This window comes from Pleurodeles waltl, chromosome 12, assembly GCF_031143425.1.
Source record: "Pleurodeles waltl isolate 20211129_DDA chromosome 12, aPleWal1.hap1.20221129, whole genome shotgun sequence".
In the NCBI taxonomy this organism is placed as follows: Eukaryota; Metazoa; Chordata; class Amphibia; order Caudata; family Salamandridae; genus Pleurodeles; species Pleurodeles waltl.
This window is the reverse complement of record NC_090451.1, coordinates 61343466-61366828: the sequence shown is the minus strand read 5'-3', so window position 1 is coordinate 61366828 and position 23363 is coordinate 61343466. Positions and strand designations below refer to the sequence as shown.

Sequence of the window (23363 nt, the reverse complement as noted above, 5' to 3'; positions counted from 1 at the left end):
ACTACTAGAAAGGATACGCATAGAGGAAAAAAAGAAAAAGGATTGTCAATGTAATGACAAGGGAATATGAATATATATAAAAATATCTTTACACACACACACACACACCCACCCAGCCAGCCAAGACAGAAGCAGCACAAAGAAGATGTCATAAAATGTATAAGTACCGAGTCGAGTATCATGAAGATAGTACTACTGTAAAAGAATGGAGTGTGTAGAGGACAGCATACACTCCAGGAAAAGAAAGACCACTGAAGCATGCAACTAATGCCGGCCGACTGAGCAGACCTCATCAGGTCGCTGATAGTAAATGTTGAAAGAAGACAACAGGCATTAAACTTGGCTGAGGTATGGTATGACAGGGAAATTCAGAGTACTCCAGGGATGAAACCCCAAAAAGTGGACGTCGCAACATAAAACAACATAGTAAAGGCTGAAACAATGAAGGAGTTGCAGTCTAAAAAAGAACAAGAATTGCTCATCACAGGAAATAACGTCCCCACAGGAAATGGACATCAAACTCACCAGATGTAAAAGAAAAAACACTTCTACAGCCTCCATAATATCTATGTATATTGGCATCTTCCAAAGAAAAGAGAGGTAACACATTAAAAGGGAATATCCCCTTAAGAATTATGGAATCTTAATAAAAAAAGAAGGGTACAACCACCCCTGAGGTGTACAAATATGAAAACATCCTGAACTTTGGAGTGAAAGAACTAATCAAGAAAACAGAACCATGATGCCCAAGGAACGTGCGTAACACCAGACATTCACTGTGTTGGAAATGGCCTCCTTGAAGGGTCACCCAAAACTTTTGGCCTCCCTCCTCTTCTTTCTAATCTCATTTTGACTGGCTTCAGGACTCTGGACACTTTACCACTGCTACCCAGTGCTAAAGTGCATGTGCTCTCTCCCTAAAAACATGATAACATTGGCTCATATCCAATGGCATATTTAATTTAGTTGTAATTAAGTGGTAAAGTGCACTACATGTGCACAGGGCCTGTAAGCTAAATGCTACTAGTGGGCCTGCAGCATTGATTGTGCCACCCACATAAGTAGCCTCTTAACCATGTCTCAGGTCTGCCACTGGAAGGCCTTTGTGTGCAGTTTCACTGCCACTTTGACCTGGCATTTAAATGTACTTGCCAAGCCTTAAACTCCCCCCCCCCTTTTTTTTCGCATACACGTCATCCCAAGGTAGATTTTAGGTAACCCATGGGGCAGGGTGCAATGTAGGTAAAAGGCAGGACTTGTACATGTGTGTTTTATATATCCTGGTAGTGACCCACTTGGGGTCATAAGAACAGAAACTGCCCAGACAGCGACAACAAAAAGCGGTCAGTGTGGGAAAATGCCACTGTTGGCATGGTTACCCCCTAACTTTTTGCCTTTTGTTGATGCCGGCTTTGATTGAAAGTGTGCTGGGACCCTGCGAACCAGGCCCTAGCACCAGTGTTCTTTCCATAAACTGTACCTTTGTCTCCACAAATGGCACAGCCCTGGAACACAGCTAAGTCCCTTCTAAAAGGTACCCCTGGTACCATGGGCCCTGTGGCCAGGGAAGGTCTCTAAGGACTGCAGCATGTATTATGCCACCCTGGGGACCCCTCACTCAGCACATGCACACTGCCTCACAGCTTGTATGTGCTGGTGGGGAAAAAAAGGCTAAGTCAACATAGCACTCCCCTCAGAGTTCCATGCCCACAACCTACTGCCTGTGGCATAGTAAGACACCCCTCTAGCAGGCCTTACAGCCCTAAGGCAGGGTGCCCTATACCACAGGTGAGGGCATAGCTGCATGAGCACTATGCCCCTACAGTTTCAAAGCCAAACCTTAGACATTGTAAGTGCAGGGTAGCCATATAGAGGATATAGTCTGGGAGTTTGTCAAACATGAACTCCACAGTTCCATAATGGCTACACTGAATACTGGGAAGTTTGGTATCAAACATCTTAGCACAATAAATCCACCCTGATGCCAGTGTGCGAGTTATTGAGAAATGCACACAGAGGGTTTCTTAGAGATGCCCCCTGCATGCCAGCCCAACTGCTAGTGGTAGGCTGACCGGTCTCTGCCAGCCTGCTACTTCCAGACTGGTTTCTTTCTGTCCACATGGGTTGAGGGCCTTTGTGCACTCTGTGACTAGGAACAAAGCCTGTCCTGGGTGGAGGTGCTTCACACCTCCCCCTGCAGGTACTGTAACACCTAGCGGTGAGCCTCAAAGGCTCAAGCCTGGTGTTACAGCACCCCAGGGCACTCCAGCTAGTGGAGATGCCCGCTCCCCCCCCCCGGACACAGCCCCCACTTTTGGTGGCATGTCCGGGAAGATAATGAGAAAAACAAGGAGGAGTCACCCCCTCAACCAGGTCTACTTCTAAGGTGACCAGAGCTGAAAGGACCCCCTCCTTAGAAAATCCTCCATCTTGTTTTGGAGGATTTAGCTCTATAGGAATAGGGATGTGCTCCCCTTTCTAAAGGGAGGAGGCACAAGGAGGGTGTAGCCACCTCAGGGACAGTAGTCATTGGCTACTACCCTCCAGCTCTAACACACCCCTACATTTAGTATTTAGGGGCGACCCTGTACCCAGGAAATCAGACTCCTGATGACCTACAAAGAAGAAGGACTGCTTAGCTGAAAAGCCCCACTGAGAAGGAGGAAGACGACAACTGCTTTGACTCCCAGCCCTACTTGCCTGTCTCCAACTTCAGAGAACCTGCACCAGCGACCTCTGCCGACTCGAAGGACTGCCCTGCGACCACCAATGACCAAGAAACTCCTGCGGACAGTGGACTTGTCCAACCAAGCAAGAAGAAACCATCTTTAAAGGGTCTCTTACCTCACTCCAGAAGCGTGAGTCCCCACCACTCTGTACCCAACGCCCCAGGCCCGTGCCCAGAGAAACCAACGACCCAGAGAGGATCCCCAGGCGACTCTGACAACGTGTCCACCCTGGGATAACCTCTCTGCACCACCACGACGAAGCCTGCAGAGGGGATCCCGAGGACCCCCCTGACCGCGACTGCGCAGGATAAAGAAACCCGACGCCTGGAAGAAGCACTGCACCCGCAGCCCCCAGACACGTGAAGAACCGACCACCGGTGCAGCAGTGACCAGCAGGCGGCCCTCACCCTTGCCCAGTCGGTGGCTGGCCCAAGAAGCCCCCCTGTGCCCTGCCTGCAATGTCTGAGTGACCCTCCATTGAAACCTATTACAAACCTGATGGCATGTTTGCCCAGTGCACCCGGCCACCACTGTGCCGCTGAGGGTGTGCTTTGTGTGCCTACCTCGGGTGGGTAAAGTCCACAACCTTAAGAAGAAGAAGGACTGCTGACCTGAAGCCCTGCAGTGAAGACGGAGATGACAACTGCTTTGGCCCCAGCCCTACCGGCCTGTCTCCCATCTTCGAAGAAAACTGCAACAGCAACGCATCCAACAGGGACCAGCGACCTCTGAAGCCTCAGAAGACTGCCCTGCACCCACGGACCAAGAAACTCCCGTGAACAGTGGCCCTGTTCAACAACCTGCAACTTTCTTGCAACAAAGAAACAACTTTAAAGACTTCACGTTTCCAGCCGGAAGCGTGAGACTTTCCACTCTGCACCCGATGCCCCCGGCTCGACCTGCGGAAAACTAACACCTCAGGGAGGACTCCCCGGCGACTGCGAGCCCGTGAGTAACCAGAGACGACCCCCCTGAGCCTCCACAACGACGCCTGCAGAGAGAATCCAGAGGCTCCCCCTGACCGCGACTGCCTGTAACAAGGGACCCGATGCCTGGAACCAACACTGCACCCGCAGCCCCCAGGACCTGAAGGAACCGAACTCCAGTGCAGGAACGACCCCCAGGTGACCCTCTGCCTAACCCAGGTGATGGCTACCCCAAGGAGCCCCCCCGTGCCTGCCTGCATCGTTGAAGTGACCCCCGGGTCCCTCCATTACTTCCTACCTAAAACCCGACGCCTGTTTGCACACTGCACCTGGCCTCCCCTGTGCCGCTGAGGGTGTACTTTCAGTGCCTGCTTGTGTCACCCCCTGTGCCCTACAAAACCCCCCTGGTCTGCCCCCTGAGGACGCGGGTACTTACCTGCTGGCAGACTGGAACCAGGGCACCCCTGTTCTCCATTAAAGCTTATGTGTTTTGGGCACCTCTTTGACCTCTGCACCTGACCGGCCCTGAGCTGCTGGTGTGGTAACTTTGGGGTTGCCTTGAATCCCCAACGGTGGGCTACCTTGGCCCCAACTTTGAGACTTGTAAGTGTTTTACTTACCTTTAAATCTAACCTTTACTTACCCCCTCCAGGAACCGTTGATTTTTGCACTGTGTCCACTCTTAAAATAGCTTATTGCCATTTTGACAAAGACTGTACATGATATTGGGGGTCATTTTGACCTTGGCGGTCTTTTTTAAAGACCGCCGTGTGGAAGACCGCCAGTGTTGGCGGTTTGCCGCTCGGCCTATTATGACCGTTGGCAGCTCTCCATCCTTTTACGGACGGAGAGCCACCAACAGCCATACTGGCGGGAGGCGGGGAAGTGGAGGTTGCTCCACCTCCACCACCACGCCAACAGAACACCACCCAGCGAATCACGTCCTGTGATTCGTCGTGGCGGTGTTCTGTTGGCGGTGTGGTGTCGGCGGAGCTGCCCCCATGGCTCCCGTCCCCTCCCGTAGGATCGTCGGACCAGGTAAGTTGATCGTCCGTGAGGGGAGGGGGGTGGGAGGGTGTTGTGTGTTGTGTGGGTGCATGGGGGTGTGCATGTGTGTATGTAGAGGGGGTGTGTGACTGCGTGTATGCTTGCGGGGTGTTGTGTGTATGGGAATGAGTGCGTGTATGTCTGTGGGTATGTCTGTATTCGAGTATGTTTGAATGTGGGTGTGCGTGTCTGACTGTGTGGATGTAGGCATGTATGTCGGCGTGTGTGCATGTACGTGTGTAGGTGGTACCTGCTTGCGTGTCTTGTGGGTATGGGTGATGTGATGTTGGGGGTCGGGGTAGGGGAGGGGGGCCCTGCCACCTATGGGGGGTGGCAGGGGTGGTGGGGGGGTAGGGGAGGGAGTCAGGGGAGACCCCTATCAGTGCCAGGGAAGGAATTCCATGGCACTGATAGTGCTTACCGCCATGGATTTCATGGCGGTTCAAACCGCTGGAAATCCACGGCGGTAAGCCGGGCCAAAATACCGCCGGCGGTATAGTGACGGCCGCCGGGCTGGAGACCCAGGTCTCCAGCCCAGCGGTCGTCTCCGTCCTGGCGGGCGGAACGGAGAACCGGCGGATGACCATGGCGGTAACCGCCATGGTCATAATTCCACCAAGTAAGACCGCCAGCCTGTTGGCGGTCTTACCGCCGGTTTTCCGCCTTCCGCCAGGGTCATAATGACCCCCGTTGTGTTCATTCAAGGTTCCTATAGTACCTAAGTGAAGTACCTTTCATTTGAAGTATTAATCTCCACTATGATCCTCCAATGTGGGCTGCAACCACCACTTTTTGAAAACTCAAGGCACAGAGGTCTATTCAAAAGGAATTACAGTAAACTGCTAATGGGTATAACTCACCACAAAGCGCAAGTACTTCCTGTGGGCCTGGAAGATTGGAATGTGGAAGTACGTGTCCTGCAGGTCCACACACACCATCACCCTTGCCCAGTATCCTACTCTATCACAAATTCCACTGCTACTGTCTGCAGTAGGAGAGACATTTCCTGTTACAAGATCCACCTATGTTCCTCAGGACCTCAGGAAGGGAGAGGACACCAGCCGAAGGGGTAGAGTGTACTCCCTTTTCAACATTCTGATGGTACCATCGGTTTGTAATAGTTGCCTTCCAGGCCTGTTGAAAAAAGGACACACTTCATCTCCAGGCATGATGTGCTGCTTTACTTTAACAGTTGAGCTATAGCTGCCTTCCTGTGGAAGAACAAAAGGAAGAGATGGAAGATGTTTGGCATGTCCTTTCCTCACTCTCTACACTGGCAGACAAAAGGGGTTTCCTCCCAACTATGAATTATTGTTTGGCATGGTTTCTAAAAAGACGTTCTCCATCAAAAGGGCATGTCCATGAGGAAATGCTAAACTGGGGCTGAGAATTCAGTGGATTGGAGCCAGGCGTGTCTTGCTTTTATAGGGTGATGGACGAACCCATGCCCTGGCCACATAGCAGCATTAAGGCCAGCTTCTGTAATAAGCTTGGACACATGCTGCCATCTTTCACCACTTCCATCAAGTGGTCTATTAGGTGGTCCAGTAGACTTGGTGCAACTAAAGCTGCCATTACCCAAAGAGCATGTGATTAGCGACCAAGTAGATAGGTTATATTTAGAGGTGAGGGCAAGTCTTTCTGCATAAAGGAACTTCTTTCCCATGGCCTCCAATTTTTGGTATTCCCTTTCCGGAATCTGAGTACAGAAGGCATCCCTGTTATCTGGAGGTGCAAGAACTTTGAACCACCAATCTTTCTGGGGATGGGTGTGACAAAAGGAAAAGTGGATCAGCAGCAACTGCTCTAGATTGGTGAGAAAAGTTTGTGTGGACTGTTGAAGAGGATGGTTTACACCAGGGATCTTTGATTATCTCTTTTAAAGCCTGGTTAAAGAGAAGCAGATGTTCACTGGTGGAGGGAGCTATCTAAAACATCCTCAGGATAGTCAGGAATGATAATCTAGGCAAGGGCTGCTCAGGAACTTCATCAGCCTTCTTTGATACAGAAGGAAAAGAATCCATTTAAGGCGGAATAAGACCTGTAAGGGGATCTACATAAATGACTGGGAAAGTATTATAGACGCTTGCCTCCTGAAGAGCCAGTGTATCAGAAGAAGGCTAGTCAGTGTCATCACCTTGCTAAGATTGGGCACCTGAGTCACTAACCGTATGGAGAAAGTATAAAGAGTGTTCCTCAGGTCACTGATGTTCTTCTAGTAGTCAAAACCCTTCCCTCCTGCACCCATGCCTTAACACCCAGGAAAGTCTCCAAAGCACGCTGTGTCGCTGGTGTCTGTGCTAATAACTGCATCATAGGCAGCTCCAGGTCTGATTGCACTTAAGGTGGAGAGCCGGCTAGAGTCTATTGTGGCACAAAGGTAGACGCTGTGGCAAGTCTCAGCCCAGATCTATGAGTAACTGAAGTCAAAACTGGCAGCTACATCAGTCAGTTTGGGGCCTCAAAAGTGGGCTAGCGCTATATGGTGCTTAGAGTAGAGAAGGTAGGAGGCTAAAAGGCCAACAGATCCCTCCTACAGAGACTGATGGCGCACCAAAAGATTCATCCACACTCCTATAAAGTTCCACCATGGCTCACACAAAGCCAGAGAGTTCTGCTCCCAGTGTTGGGTACTGTGGGTCTATGAGTACCGACACAGGTTATGGCAGACGTGGGATTGTTGTTGGTGTGGAGGAGACTGCACCAGGTCTGGAATTACCAGGGATGGTGCCAGAAACATCTCTACCAACTCTGGCTCCAGGGTAGATGCAGATGTAGGTGTCTTACCTGCACTTTTGGATCAATGAGGAAAAGAAGCACAGCAATTGGAAGTTTTTTTCTCACTCATGGACTTGATTGAGGGCAATGATCGTGAAGGAAACCTCTATCTTGTTTGCGACCTCAATCACTCTTACAGCCCTCTTCAGAGCAAGCCGTAAGATGAAAATGTATCCATCACAATGCAGATCAGTCTTAAGTTCGTCAGTGGTAACATTGTCTCTACTGCACCGAAAGTAAAGACTTTCTGTGAAAAAAAATCTCAATTTGAGATCAAAATCTTGCAATTTGAGAGCAAAAATCAGGATTGTGTCACAAAGATGCAACAACAAAACCAAAAAAAAGGAAAAAAAAAAACTGAGCCGACGTTAGGGTGCCAGTTCTCATCCTATGTGACCTGAATTTTGAGGTCATCACAGGTTCACAGCTGACATTGAAACTGAGTCCACACCACATGCCGGAGAGCTGTTGCTTAAGTTTTTGGGATATATCCTGTGTCTGGGACATTCAAAAGTGAGGAGTCTGCATATAGAAGTAGCTATCAGAGAGAAAGCATTTTGATAGTTCTCACTTCGGCCCCAACAGATATAACCATGACTTGTGGTAGAACCCTATACAGCCATTATGTTCCAGTGTGGTGGGAATGAGAAGTCATCCTGTGTTTTTACCCAGTGTGGTCTCAGATTTTTAGGAGTATCAATCTATAAGTCTCCCAGTATTTTTGAGTAAGCTATTCACTCCAGCTGAATGTTCTGTACACATTAGAAGCTAGGAGAGTTTTGTGCTTCTAGTGTTTTGGAGAATACCAAGTTGGTTAGTAAATCTAATTAGCTTTTTGTTAACTTTGGCCCAGTGTAGGAAGTTGGCTCTGTATATACTATCTCAAAGTGAGAGATAGTGTGCACAGAGTCCAAGGGGTCCTCTTAGAGGTTGACAGTGGCAAATTTTGATGATACTAATGCTCTATTTGGTGGTACTGTGGTCGAGCAGTAGGCTTATCAGAGGGTAGTGTTAAGCATTTGTTGTACACACACAGGCAATACATGAGAACACACACTCAAAGACATAACTCCAGGCCTTTAGCCTTCCAGCTTTTTATATAGAAAAATATTATTTTCTTAATTTATTTTAGAACCACAAGTTTCAAATTTTAGGTAAGTACATAAATTGTAAGGTGCTTCACACAGATAAGTATATAACTTTGACTTAAAACAGTAGTACACACAGTTTTGGTTAAAATGGCAATTATTTATTTTAAAAGTGGACACTGCAAAAATCAACAGTTCCTGGGGGAGGTAAGTATTGGTTAGTTTCTCAGGTAAGTAAAGCACTTACAAGTTCAGTCTCCTGGGCATAGGCAGCCCACTGTTGGGGGTTTAAGGCAACCCCAAAGTCACCGCACCAGCAACACAGGGCCGGTCAGGTGCAGAGGTCAAAGGAGGGCCCAAAACACGTAGGTGCCTATGGAGAACAGGGGTGCTCCGGTTCCGGTCTGCTAACAGGTATGGACCTGCGTCCTCGGGGAGTAGATCAGGGGGGTTTTGTAGAGCACTGGGGGGGGGGGGGGGGACACAAGCACACAAAACACACCCTCAGCAGCACAGGGGCGGCCAGGTGCAGTGTGCAAAGTAGGTGTTGGGTTTTGTATTGAATCAATTGAGGGACCCGGGGTCACTCTGGCAATGCAGGCAGGGCACAGGGGGGCTTTTCGGGCCAGCCACCAACTGGGCTAGGATGAGACCCGCCTGCTGGTCACTCCTGCACTTGTAGGTGGTTCCTCTCGGTCCTGGAGGCTGCGGGTGCAGTGCTTGGTCCAGGCTTTGGGTTCCTTTGTTACCAGGCAGTCGCAGTCAGGGGGGCCTCTGGATCCTCTCTGCAGGCGTCGATGTGGGGGTGCAGGGAGGTCGACTCAGGGTGTCCACGTCATTGGAGTCACCTGGGAGTCCTCTCTGTGGTGTTGGTTGTCCTGAACTCGAGCCTGGGGCGTTGTGTGCAGTGTGTGAAGACTCACGCTTCTGGCTGGAAGTTAGAGTCTCTTTAAAGTTGCTTTCTTTGTTGTTGTTTCTGGATAGAGATGCTGTCCTCTGGAGGTTCATGGTCCTTTAGGTGCATGTCAATCCTCTGACCCCTCAGAGGTCACTGGTCCCGCTGGATGCGTCGCTGTGCAGGTTCTTTGAGTCTGGAGACAGGCCGGTAGGGCTGGGGCCAAGTCAGTTGTTGTCAGGTGCTTTCAGGTCAGCAGTCCTTCTTTCTTCAGGTTGCGAGAATCTGATTTCCTGGGTTCAGGGTCGCCCCTAAATACTCAATTTAGGGGAGTGTATTATGTCTGGGGGGCAGTAGCCAGTGGCTACTGTCCTGGAGGGTGGCTACACCCTCTTTGTGCCTCCTCCCTGAGAGGAGGGGGACACATCCCTATTCCTATTGGGGGAATCCTCCAAAACCAGGATGGAGGATTCTTAAGGCAGGGGTCACCTCAGCTCAGGACACCTTCGGGGCTGTCCTGACTGGTGGGTGACTCATCCTTGTTTTTCTCATTATCTCTTCCGGACTTGCTGCCAAAAGTGGGGGTTGTGTCCGGAGGGGCAGGCATCTTCACTAGCTGGGATGCCCTGGGGCGCTGTAACAACAGCTATGAGCCTTTGAGGCTCACCGCCAGGTGTTACAGTTCCTTCAGGGAGAGGTGAGAAGCACCTCCACCCAGTGCAGGCTTTGTTCCTGGCCACAGAGTGACAAAGGCACTCACCCCATGTGGCCAGAAACCCATCTGGTTGTGGCAGGCTGGCAGGAACTGATCAGCCTAACACTGGTGTTTGGACTGGTATACAGGGGGCATCTCTAAGATGCCCTCTGTGTGCATTTTTCAATAAATCCCACACTGGCATCCATGTGGATTTATTGTGCTGAGAAGTTTGATACCAAACTTCCCAGATTTCAGTGTAACCATTATGGAATTGTGGAGTTTGTAAGTGCAGGGTAGCCATAAAGAGTATTTGGTCTGGGAGTCTGTCAAATACAATGTCTAAGGTTTGGCTTAGACACTGTAGGGGCATAGTACTCATGCAACTATACCCTCACCTGTGGTATTGTGCACCCTGCTTTAGGGCTGTAAGGACTGCTAGAGGGTAGACTTACCTATGCCACCGGCAGTGGGTTGAGGGCATGGCACTCTGAGGGGAGTGCCATGTCGACTTAGTCATTTTCTCCCCACCAGCACACACAAGCTGTGAGGCAGCGTGCATGTGCTGAGTGAGAGGTCCCCAGGGTGGCATAATACAAGCTGCAACCCTTAGAGACCTTCCCTGGCCACAGGTCCCTTGGTACCAGGGGTAGCAGTTACAAAGGCACTCACCCCATGTGGCCAGAAACCCGTCTGGTTGTGGCAGGCTGGCAGGAAATGGTTGTTTTTCTCATCATCTCCTCCGGACTTGCCACCAAAAGTGGGGGTTGTGTCCGGAGGGGCAGGCATCTTCACTAGCTTGGATGCCCAGGGGCGCTGTAACAACAGCCATGAGCCTTTGAGGCTCACCGCCAGGTGTTACAGTTCCTTCAGGGAGAGGTGAGAAGCACCTCCACCCAGTGCAGGCTTTGTTCCTGGCCACAGAGTGACAAAGGCACTCACCACATGTGGCCAGAAACCCGTCTGGTTGTGGCAGGCTGGCAGGAACTGATCAGCCTAACACTGGTGTTTGGACTGGTATACAGGGGGCATCTCTAAGATGCCCTCTGTGTGAATTTTTCAATAAATCCCACACTGGCATCCATGTGGATTTATTGTGCTGAGAAGTTTGATACCAAACTTCCCAGATTTCAGTGTAACCATTATGGAATTGTGGAGTTTGTATTTGACAGACTCCCAGACCAAATACTCTTTATGGCTACCCTGCACTTACAATGTCTAAGGTTTGGCTTAGACACTGTAGGGGCATAGTACTCATGCAAATATGCCCTCACCTGTGGTATAGTGCACCCTGCTTTAGGGCTGTAAGGACTGCTAGAGGGTAGACTTACCTATGCCACCGGCAGTGGGTTGAGGGCATGGCACTCTGAGGGGAGTGCCATGTCGACTTAGTCATTTTCTCCCCACCAGCACACACAAGCTGTGAGGCAGTGTGCATGTGCTGAGTGAGGGGTCCCCAGGGTGGCATAATACAAGCTGCAACCCTTAGAGACCTTCCCTGGCCACAGGGCCCTTGGTACCAGGGGTAGCAGTTACAAAGGACTTATCTGTGTGCCAGGGCTGTGCCAATTGTGGGAACACAGGTACAGTTTAGGGAAAGAATACTGGTGCTGGGGCCTGGTTAGCAGGATCCCAGCACACTTTCAATCAAAAAGTTAGGGGGTAACCATGCCAAGGGAGGCATTTCCCTACACCTATTATGTACGTTTCAGGACCTTGAAACAGTTAGTTTCTGATGGAATCTGGCTTCCATCTCCTAAGGTTACCAAATGGAAAACAAACTTCTACCTCTTACACCCAAGGCTCATTCAACCAGGTGGAAATCAGTTACTACAGCCTATTTACAGAATATTTCATTAGCAGAAAATTGTGGAGCAGCCACTGAAAAATCTTAACTTTAACACAAGGGCTAATTCAGACATGGATCAAGCCACATTGAAGTATCTCTACCTTATATCTCATTTCAGTCTTAACTGACTGGTTGTGTAAGATTTCCACTCTATCTCTTATGCTCCTATGGCAGAGTACAGAAGTTAGGGATTTGCTTTGTTCTCTACTAGAATGTTTAGGAATATCAATGAAGATATTACAGTTCGGAAAAGTTGTTACTTGGTGCTGCATAGTAGTAATGTTCACTGAATTAAAAAATGACCCTATCCCCTTTCTGGTGGGTAACTCGGCCAAACGGGATAAAGATCACAAAGTAATTTTAACATTAACTGCTACATCTTGAAAGAGAACTACTTGCATGCCAGTACATAGCATAATGGGATTCAAAACCTTTAAGCTTCTTAAAAGGCACAGGATGCCTTCTTTTCTCTATAGCTCTCCTAATGTTAAGCTCATCAGATCTTTTTCCGTAATTGTTCAGAATTTAGATGGCAATTTTGGGCTCAGATGTTTGTGTGATTTGGTGGGAATAGCGAGAGTGGATTGTGTTGGCTTCAGGAAGGAAAATGACAGTGCTAGGATTTTGAAGATGCTATCTAACATTCATTTTGCTGGCTTTTGCACCGGATTTATAATTTAAGTACATATTTTAAGTGTGCTGGGGAGCCCACTGAAGCAGGAACTTGTTCTAAAGTGTATTACTTCATTCAATGAAGTACAATGCAGAACCAGGAGTGTGTGTGTGTATATATATATATAACCGAAGGTAATAATCCTCCCAAGTCTGTGGTTAGTGCTGCTCCCAAGTACCGGATGACCTGCATCTGCTTTGGTGTAATTTGGAAGAACTGATCTATAGACTTAGTTCCCTGAGTACATTCAGATTCAAGTGGAGGTTCTTGCTGGCATTTAACTCCAGAGCTGGTCTTCAGAAAACAGTAGTCTGGATTCAAATATAAAAAGATGCCCCTGTCTTAAAGTCACCTCTACCACTGAAATAGACTTTGTGAACACTTGAGGAGCATTTTAGGTTGAAGCAGTATCATCGATTGATAGCAGTTACATAACCGAAACCTCCGGAATCTCCTCAGGCCCTGGCATAATGGGAAGGGAAAATAAGCATCTAAGCATCTAAAGGATAAGTGAAGTCTTCCAGATGCAGGTCGATTTGGTAGAGCTAACATTCCGAACATTTCTTTCTTCATCCACTTCTTAGTATACGTCAGGCCTAGGACTAAACAATAATCTAAAGATTCAATTTCTCTTTCACCAGGGTGGTGTGGTAGGAATGTATCCCCCATTTCCTTTTTATGTCGTGACAATCTTGCAACTGCTTTATTTGTGTAAAAAAAAAAAAAGGGATTGAACATCCTGAACCAGCCATTCTAGGAGCAAAGATCTTGACACAATTGGTTTTATGTCAGATGAGAAGAATGAGTCTTATTTTGTATCCATGCTTGAGAATATCAAGTAGTAAAATATATTTTGCTGTCCTCAAGGCACCTTTTATTATTTTTGGAGTTGCAGCTGCTTTAATGTCTTCCAACAAAACATGAGGTAACATGACCCTGAGAAATTCTTTCAGGTTTCTTAGGCCAACTGACTTTAATCTTTCTTCAGCAATGTTTATGTGCTGGCTATTCTCTTCGCCCAGATGTATGGTATAAACAGATGTTCTCAGAAATAGCAGATCTAGAGCAGTAAATGACACAAGGAAGGCAAAAAATAATAATATGAAAAATATTTATATGCAGACTATTTATGAGATGCACATGTTTATACAAAGCAGGCTGCCATCTTGTGCAGTGCACCCCACCGCTTACCAGTCCACCTGTGAATTTAGACCTCTCACATTCACATACTCATACATGCCCTAGATATGAAGGCAAGGCTCCCAGGATATGGACAGTAGACACACCTTTACTAAGGGAAGTTGGTAAGCATTCTTCACAAAGGGGTACAGGAGTTTAAATAACATGGCCGTACTTCACTAAATTCATGCTGCCACCAGTACCAGTCAACTTCATAGCATAGATTCATGAAGAAATAACTGTCTTCACCGAGAAAGGTGTTACATGTTATGTATCCCCAGACATTACGGCATCACTCGAATGGTGACAAAACCAAAATAAGACGTGGACAACTCCAATTGGCTTGCAAATGTGTCAATATTACTAGGTACAAATACAAAGGCCTGGAATAACTTTAGTGAGCTGGGCAGCACAGGTTCACCAATACATAGCCGACAGGGTAAGCTTGAGTCAACTGGAGTCAGACTTGTTTGGCATGATATAAAGTTTTAGAGTATTTTACAAGGTCTCTTCAGAACAGGTTGCTAAAATTATGATAATTTAACCAATTTTAAAATATTTGGTAAAATACATTGTCTGGTAATTTTTTCAGATTTTGTCCTGAGGAGAGAACAAGTAAATTATTTACCATACATCTAAAAAAGAAAACATTTAGATTGGTTTGCTCTTCCTTATCAGATTAGGGTTCTAGGTCAAGTACCAGTACAGTGCTTGTAGCGTGAGTTTTAGAATTAAATGTGCTGCTTGGTTTTGCAGCAAGTTTAACCTAAACTTGAAAGCGAACACCTGAAATTATGGTAGCTGAGAGAGTTGGATCATAGGTTGACCTCTTGTCTTTTTTCAGGCTGTTATGGGATACGCCCAGATCTGATGAGCATGAACTGGACCTGTTCCCGATGCTCAGAGAAAGCTTGGACAGCTGTAAGTACTTCATACTTAAAGGGGCACCATTCACACTTGAACCAGAAAAGGTGTTTGGGCAAAGAAGACTGACTGCGATGGACCAATAGTGGGCTTCAAATTCTGGGGCATGATCAGTAAAGACATGTTCAATGGCATGTCTGACTGTAGATACACATGATGTCCATTATCCTGTCATTTAGTGTTGGGCTCAGAGTGTTGCAACTTGTTTTCTTCAAGAAGTCACAGGATTTAGTGGCTTCTTCTCGGTAAAACTGCGCATGGGCATCGAGGTCTTTGTTAAATTGTTTTTTCTCCACCATCAGGTTCGGACGTGTTTCTGCTCTCTCCGTCTTGACTTGAACCGGTTTGAGATTCTCTTTCTGTCTTTACTTTCCATCGACGGCATTGTAATCAATTGCATTTCTACATCAATCTCAGTCGATTTGGGCCAAATCCCAACCGCGTACCTTCAGTGCTGGTGTCGCCTGGCCCCAGGTCTGTCTCCACGTGGCCGGAAAGACATGAGACCCTGATGGAACGGATGCCATTTAGATTCGGTCCTAGGTGCCACACCAAATTTCCACACACGGATCACCATCAAGTGTGCAAGGATAAGTTACTTACCTGTAAATTCTAGTTCTCTTCCAGGGGTATCCTCATCAAAGTCATAAACACTGAATATTCCCGCCCACTTGCGGGGACCCCTGAGCATATACAAACACACATGCATATATACGTGAAATATATGAAAAATAATACTTTATTAGAGAAATTCAATACCAATATAATATATACATGTGTAAACAGTAATACAGTCTATATTGAGCAAACAGGCTAAAAATGCTTTATTTTTGGAGTTTTTTTTTATTTTTTTTAACATAAATAAAAAACCTTCAGTTAAAGGTACAAAATGTTCTGTAGTCCAAGTATAAGGTATAAAAAGTATAAGTAATCCATCATAAAATAGAAAAAACTACATTTAAAATAAAGGAGCATTTTTAGCCAATAGGCTGCATGCAGGTTAACACAGCAGAATCAAAAAACTGGCACCGTGCCTTTAAGACCCTGAGGACCTCCAGTATCCCACCATGCCTCAGGGGTGAGAGTGAGGTGACAGTTGGTTCACAGTTAGGTCAGTACTTTTTTTCCAGTGGCAAGGAGACATAGAAGAGACAAATGAGTAGTGTTGCACTTCTAAAAATCACGTCCGGGGAGGAGGGTGGGTTGTTTATGACTTTCATGAGGCTACCCCTGGAAGAGAACTAGGATTTACAGGTAAGTAACTTATCCTTCTCTTCCAGGGGATCCTCATCAATAGTCATAAACACTGAATAGATTAGCAAGCCCATCCCATAATCCTAAAGACGGAGTGATAGAGGTGCAGGAAAAGCATTTGTCTTACGTAAATACATTTCTTAAAGAAGCCTGACCCACTTGAGAGTCTGTTTTGGCATCTGAATCTAGACAGTAATGCCTGGTAAAAGTATGTACGGATCTCCATGTGGCAGCTTTGCAATTTTCGGAGATAGGCACATTCTGAAGAAGGGCTGTAGTCGCCGCTTTCCCTATCGTAGAGTGAGCTTTAGGTTTAGCCAACAATTGTTTGTTAGCTAACAGGTATGCAGTCACAATACATGACACTATCCATCTAGAAATAGTCTGTTTTGAGGCCGCTCTCCCTGTTCTCATATGTCCATAATTAACAAATAAGCAATCGGATTGTCTGATTACCTTAGTCTTATCAAGATAAAATTTTTGTACTCTCTTCAGGTCCAGGGAGTGCAAGGCTTTCTCTGCCAGAGTAACAGGTTTGGAAATTTTTTTGGAAGTGATATCGTTTGATTAATATGGAAGTCCGAAACCACCTCACGCAAAAACGATGGGTGGGTTCTTAGAACTACTCTGTTATTGTGGAAAACTGTGTAGGGTTCCTTTGAACATAGAGCCTGAATCTCACTGACCCTTCTAGCTGAGGTAATCGCTACCAGAAAAGCTGCCTTCCACGTAAAGTGTTGCAAAGAAGCTTTGTGGATGGGCTCAAAAGGAGCGGCCATAATTCTAGACAAGACCACATTCAATTCCCATGGAGGTGAAGGTGTACGAATTGGTGGAAAAACTTTTTTCAAGCCCCCTAAAAAAAACCTTAACCACTGGCACAGTAAAGAATGACTTTTGAGAGGGCAACTTACGATAAGCTGTAAAGGCAGATAAATTTACCTTAATGGATGAAAACTGCAGCCCTGACTTCGCAAGATGCAGGAGGTAAGGTAGGATAACCTCCTCCTGAGCCAGAATAGGATTAAAATCGTGCTGCCTGCACCACATGTAAAATCTCTTCCATTTGAACGCATGAGCGTCGCGTCGATGGTCTTTTGGACTCCTTTAAAATATTCATGCATTCCTGCGAGAGCCCTAGATGTCCATACTGCAGGAATTCAGGAGCCATGCTGTCAAGCTCAGAGAGGGAAGGTTGGGATGCAGAATTTTCCCCCCTAATCTGTGGAGAAGATCCGGTCTGCACGGCAGTCTCTTGTGAGGATGTTCTGACAACTGGAGGAGATCTGTGTATCAGTATTGGCGAGGTCATTCTGGGGCTATGAGTATCATCCTGGTTGTGGACCTGTAAAACTTGTTGATCACCGCAGGTATCAGGGGGAATCGATGGAAAAGCGTAGAGAAATGTTCCTGACCAGTCTATCGACAGGGCATTCCTCTTTGTCCCTGGCCGGTAGAACCTGGATGTGAAGGCTGGGAATTTTTTGTTGATGTCGTCTGCAAACAGGTCTAATTGAGGACAACCCCACCGATGGAAAATATCTGCTACGTCGTCGTTGTGAAGCACCCTGTCGTGGGAGTCTGATAGACTTCGACTTAGGAAATCCGCTTTTGAGGTTTGTCCCCCCAGAAGGTTGACTGCTGTGACTGACATCCTCATCGCTATTAACCTTGCCAGATGGTTTGTGACTCTCGAGACAGAGGAAGAGATCTTGTCACCCCTGTCTGTTCAGATAATACATTGAGGTAATGTTGTCTGTTTGGACTAAAATTGACTTTCCCTTGAGGGATGGAGAAAAAGACTTGAGAGCCAGATGGATCGCTCTCAGTTCCAGCAGATTGATGTGATAACTCTGTTCCTTTTTCAACCATAGGCCCTGTGCTTGGAGAGGCCCCACGTGAGCTCCCCAACCTTTTAGTGATGCATCTGTTACAAGGGTCTCGGAAGGAGTGCTCTGGTGAAAAGGAACCCCAACCAACAGATGTTGACGGCGAGTCCACCACTGTAATGATGTCTTTGCCACAGTTGAAAGGGTTATTCTGATGCCATTTGTCTGACCGTAGGCCTCAGAGTGTGAAGAAGTGTGTGACACTTCTGTGCTATTGATAATAGTCTCTCCTCCGAAGGATACACTCTTTCTACATTGGTGTTTAGCATTGCCCCTAGGTAATGTAGTGTCTGAGTTGGAGTGAGGTTGGACTTTTGGAAATTGACCTGCAGACCCATAGAACTGAAGGTGTTCAGAACTACGTTGAGATGATTCAAGGTTTGCTCTGCAGCAATGGCTTTTAGCAACCAATCGTCTAGATATGGATAAATTAAGATATAATTTTTTCTCAAGTGCGCCGCTATTGTCGCGACACATTTGGAAAATGTTCGAAGGCTGATTTTAGCCCGAAGGGAAGCACATTGAATTGGTAGTGTTGCGATGCTACTACGAAGCGAATACATTTTCAGTGCTTTGCTATAACCAGGATGTGAAAGTACGCATCCTGCAGATCTATGGAGCACACCCAGTCCCCTCGATAAAGCTAAGGAAAAAGCTGATGAATGGCCAACATTCTGAACTTTTCTTTTCAAATGTATTTGTTCAGATGTCTCAGATCTAAAATGGGTCTGAAAACCCCTTCTTGACCTTTCGTTTTCACTAGGAAATATCGGGAGTACACTCCTTTTCCTCTTTGAGAAGATGGAACCTTTTCTATCGCTCCTTTTTGCAACAGGATGAGAACCTCCTTTCATAGCAGCGACTGGTGAGTACACTTCGCTCTCAGTGGGAACACCGGAGGGGGAGGAGACTTGAAACTAAGAGAATATCCATTCTCTGCAATATTCAGCACCGATTTGTGGCTTTTTATGGTGTGCACCCTGTCCAAGTAGGGACCCTCACTCTAGTTGGGATAAGGGCGATACCCACTCAGATAACCCCTGCTCACCCCCTTGGTAACTTGGCACGAGCAGTCAGGCTTATCTCAGAAGCAATGTGTAAAGCATTTGCACATAACACACATTAATTAGTGAAAACACTACAAAAGGACACCACACCAGTTTTAGAAAAATAGCCAATATTTATCTATGTAAAACCAGACCAAATACGATAAGAATCCAACATACAGTAAGAAAGATATGAATTATGCAAGATTTACTCAAAACTACAGTTCCTTGAAGTCGATAGCTCCACCTGGGGCTATCACGGCATTGTGATCAACAAAACCAACAGTTCAGGCCAGCTGCAGCATTGCAGACCAGCTACGGTGTCGGGAAGACCCGTAAACAGTACCTTGGATTTGCAGGGCGTCGTGATCCTGGCGGTGAGCTCCGGAGGGCAGCGTCAATGACGTCGCTGTGTCGGGTCCAGAGTTGGTGCAGAAGTCGTCAGGCCCTTGAGGTCACACGCGTTACAGATCGAACTCCAGGCTGATGAAGTCAGGTGCGCCGGCGTGGATGGCATCGGGGCTGTGGTGCGAAGTGGGACGATGCGACGTGCGGTGCCCACAGCAGCTCCATGATGGCGTCCAGAGGCGTCGGTGAAACCAGGGCTGCGGTGCGAAGCGGGGCGGTGTGGTGTCCACAGGTCACGGTGCAGGCAGCGGTAACGTCGTTGCTGAAGCGCTGTCGTCGGTAGGCCCAAGCCAGCGGTGCGGGACAGGATGGTGCTTCGTGACCCTCACGAGTGGTGTCCACAGGCCACGGTGCAGGCAGGATGCCTGGTGACGACAGGAGTCGATGGTGCTGGCGTCGGTGGACCGGGGCTGCGGCGCGGGATGGGACGGTGCTTCGTGTACCTCACGAGCGGTGTCCACTGGCCACGGCGCAGGTGTCAGCAGGATCAGCATCGTAGGGGATGCCCAGGCTGTGGTGTAAGTAGGTGAAGCCGGAGTGCGGGGCCCACAGGTCGCGGTGCGAGCAGCGGCTCGGTGAAGTAGTCCGATGACGGCATCGGGGAGATCAGGGTCGCGGTGCGAAGAGGGGCAATGCGACTCCGTGTGGCGTCGGCAGGTCACGGTGCAGGCCAGCGGCGTCGTTGGCGGCGTCACAGTGGTTTTTCCTTTTGAACAGCACAAAACACACAGTTCCCAGTGCTGCAGATCGAGGAAACTGAAGTCTTTGGTGGCCCTGAGACTTCCAACAGGAGTCAAGCTCTACTCCAAGCCCTTGGAGAATTTTCTCAAGCAGGACACATAGCAAAGTTTATCCTTTGCACTATTTTCAGGCAGAAGCAGCAACTGCAGGCCAGTCCAGCAAAGCAACACAGCAAAGGGGCAGTACTCCTCCTTCAGCTCTTCTCCTGGGCAGAGGTTCCTCTTGATTCCAGAAAGATTCAACCAGTCTGGGGTTTTGGGTCTTCTTATACCCAGTTCTGCCTTTGAAGTTGGCAAACTTCAAAGCAAAGTCTCAAGTGTTTCCAAGATCCTTCCTTGTCCAGGCCAGGCCCCAGACACTCACCAGAGATTGGAGACGGAACTGTGTGAGGGCAGGCACAGTCTTTTCAGGTGTGAGTGACCACTCCTCCCCTACAGCACAGACGGCTAATCAAGATATGCAGGCTACACCCAGCCCCCTTTGTGTCACTGTCTAGGGGAGAGGTGTGAACAGCCCAACTGTCAAACTGACCCAGACGGGGAATCCACAACAGGCAGAGTCACAGAATGGATTAAGCAAGAAAATCCCTACTTTCTAAAAGTGGCATTTTTAAACTAACAATCTAAAAACCAACTTCACTAAAATATGTATTTTTAAATTGGGAGCTCAGAGGCCCTAAACTCCATATTTTTATCTGCTCTCAAAGAGAATCTGCGCTTTAAGGATATTTAAAGGCAGCCCCCGTATTAACCTATAAGAGAGATAGGCCTTGCACAGTGAAAAACGAATTTGGCAGTATTTCACTGTTAGGAGATATAAAACACACTAGTATATGTCCTACCTTAAACATACACTGCACCCTGCCCCTGGGGCTACCTAGGGCCTAACTTAGGGGTGCCTTACGTGTAGTAAAAGGGAAGGTTGAGGCATGGCAAGTGGGTACACTTGCCAAGTCGAATTGACAGTTTAAAACTGCACACACAGACACTGTAATGGCAGGTCTGAGTCATGTTTACAGAGCTACTAATGTGAGTGGCACAACCAGTGCTGCAGGCCCACTAGTAGTATTTGATTCACAGGCCCTTGGCTCCTCTAGGGACTTATTAGTAAATCAAATATGCCAATTATGGGTAAACCAATCCACAGTATAATTTATATGGGGAGCACTTGCACTTTAGCACTGATTAGCAGTGGTAAAGTGTGCAGATACAATAAACCAGCAAAAACAGAGTCCAAAACCAGGAGGTCAGAAGGCAAAAAGACAGGGGAGACATGCCAAAAAGCTGCCAGGTCTAACACATGTCCCCTCGAGCTGAGAGTAGGGGGAACTACCCAACCCCTGGGGAGTCCTCCTCACTAAGGCGGAAGAACCTGGACAGACCATCAGCGTTGGCGTGTTCTGTGCCAGGGCGGTGTTCCACCGTAAAGTCCATCCTCTGTAGGAAAATGGACCACCTCAACAGTTTTGGGTTCTCACCCCTCATCTGCATTAACCATCTGAGGGCCCTGTGGTTGGTCTGAATCCGAAAGGGAGACCCAAACAAGTAGGGTCTTAGCTTCTTAAGTGCCCAGACCACAGCAAACGCTTCCCTTTCAATTGCACTCCACCTCTGTTCCCTGGGGAGTAGTCTCCTGCTAAGGAAGACTACAGGCTGGTCTAGGCCCTTTTCGTTTAGCTGTGAAAGTACTGCTCCCACACCATGCTCAGAAGCATCTATCTGTACCACAAACTCCTTGGAGAAGTCAGGGGCCAGTAGCACGGGTGCTGTGCACATGGCTCCCTTCAGGGTGTCAAACGCAGTCTGGCACGCCTCAGTCCAGATCACCTGTCTAGGATGCTTCTTAGAAGTCAGCTCTGTCAAGGGGCAACAATGGTGCCAAAACCCTTGACAAACCTCCTGTAGTACCCAGGGAGGCCTAAGAAGGTTCTCACCTCTGTCTGGGTCTTGGGTGGTGCCCAAGCCCGAGTGGCATCAATTATAGGCTGTAGGGGTGCCACCCGGCCACTCCCTACCGGGTGTCCTAAGTACACCACCAACCCCTGCCCTATCTGGCACTTACTGGCCTTGATAGTGAGGCCTGCGGCTTGCAGCGCCTTCAACACTTCCCAGAGGTGGTGCAGGTGGTCCTCACAACTGGAGCTGAAAACAGCAATATCGTCAAGGTAAGCGGCACTGACGTTTTCAAGCCCCGCCAGGACCTGATTGACCAACCTTTGGAAGGTGGAAGGGGCTTTCTTCAACCCAAAGGGCATGACAGTGAATGGGCATGACAGTGAACTGGAAGTGCCCATCTGGTGTTGAGAACGCTGACCTCTCCTTGCCCCTTCAGTTAAGGCAATCTGCCAGTACCCAGACGTTAAATCAAACGTGCTGAGGAACTTGGCTGCCCCAACCGATCTATGAGCTCATCAGCTCTGGGGATGGGGTGGGCATCTGTTTTGGTGACAGTATTGAGCCCCCGTAGTCCACACAGAACCGAAGTTCTGGTGTGGCACCAGGTGCAGCAGGCTTGGGTGCCAGAACCACTGGACTGTACCAAGGGCTGCTGGAGCGCTCAGTCACCCCTAGAGCCAACATCTTGGAAACCTCCTCCTTGATGCTGGCCTTCACTCTTTCAGTCAACCTGTAAACCTTGTTTTTCACAGGCAGGCTGTCCCCAGTGTCCATATCATGCATGCATAGATGGGTTACCCCTGGAGTGAGTGAGAACAGAGTGGCAAAGTGTTCCAGTAACTGGCGACACTCACTCTGCTGTTCTAGAGTCAGAAAAGGGGAGAGGACCACGCCTTCTACTGACCCATCCTGCTCCTTGCTAGACAGGAGGTCAGGATTCGGTTCACTCTCCTCTTCTGTCCCATCATCTGTAGCCAGACGCATGGCTAACTCGGACCTCTCAAAGTGAGGTTTGAGGCGGTTCACATGTAGAACCCTCAAGGGATTCCTAGGAGTCTGCAAGTCCACCAAGTAGGTGACGTCACTCTTGCGCTCCTTCACCTCAAATGGCCCTGACCACCTGTCTTGTAGAGCACAAGGCTCTACGGGGGCCATGACCCACACTTTTTGGCCAGGCTGAAACTCAACCAGATTGGTATTCTGGTCGTACCAGCGTCATGTCCTCCTGGCTTGCCTCAAGGTTCTCTTGTGCGAGGTTCATGAAGCGGGTGGTCTGGTTTCGGAAGGTGAGTATGTAACTAAATACATTGTGGGGTGGCTTCCTAGGAGCTTGCACCCAGCCCTCTTT

At 48.1% G+C, this 23363-nt stretch overlaps 1 protein-coding gene across 1 annotated transcript in view; it reads left to right on the top strand.

The window, feature by feature from the left end:
• The window catches only part of KDM4B (lysine demethylase 4B), a 399544-nt gene that overhangs the window by 238088 nt on the left and 138093 nt on the right, over nucleotides 1–23363 (top strand). The window contains exon 19 of the mRNA XM_069215895.1: nucleotides 14703–14779. Coding sequence (XP_069071996.1) covers nucleotides 14703–14779 — 77 coding nt within the window. The remainder of the gene's footprint in view (nucleotides 1–14702; nucleotides 14780–23363) is intronic.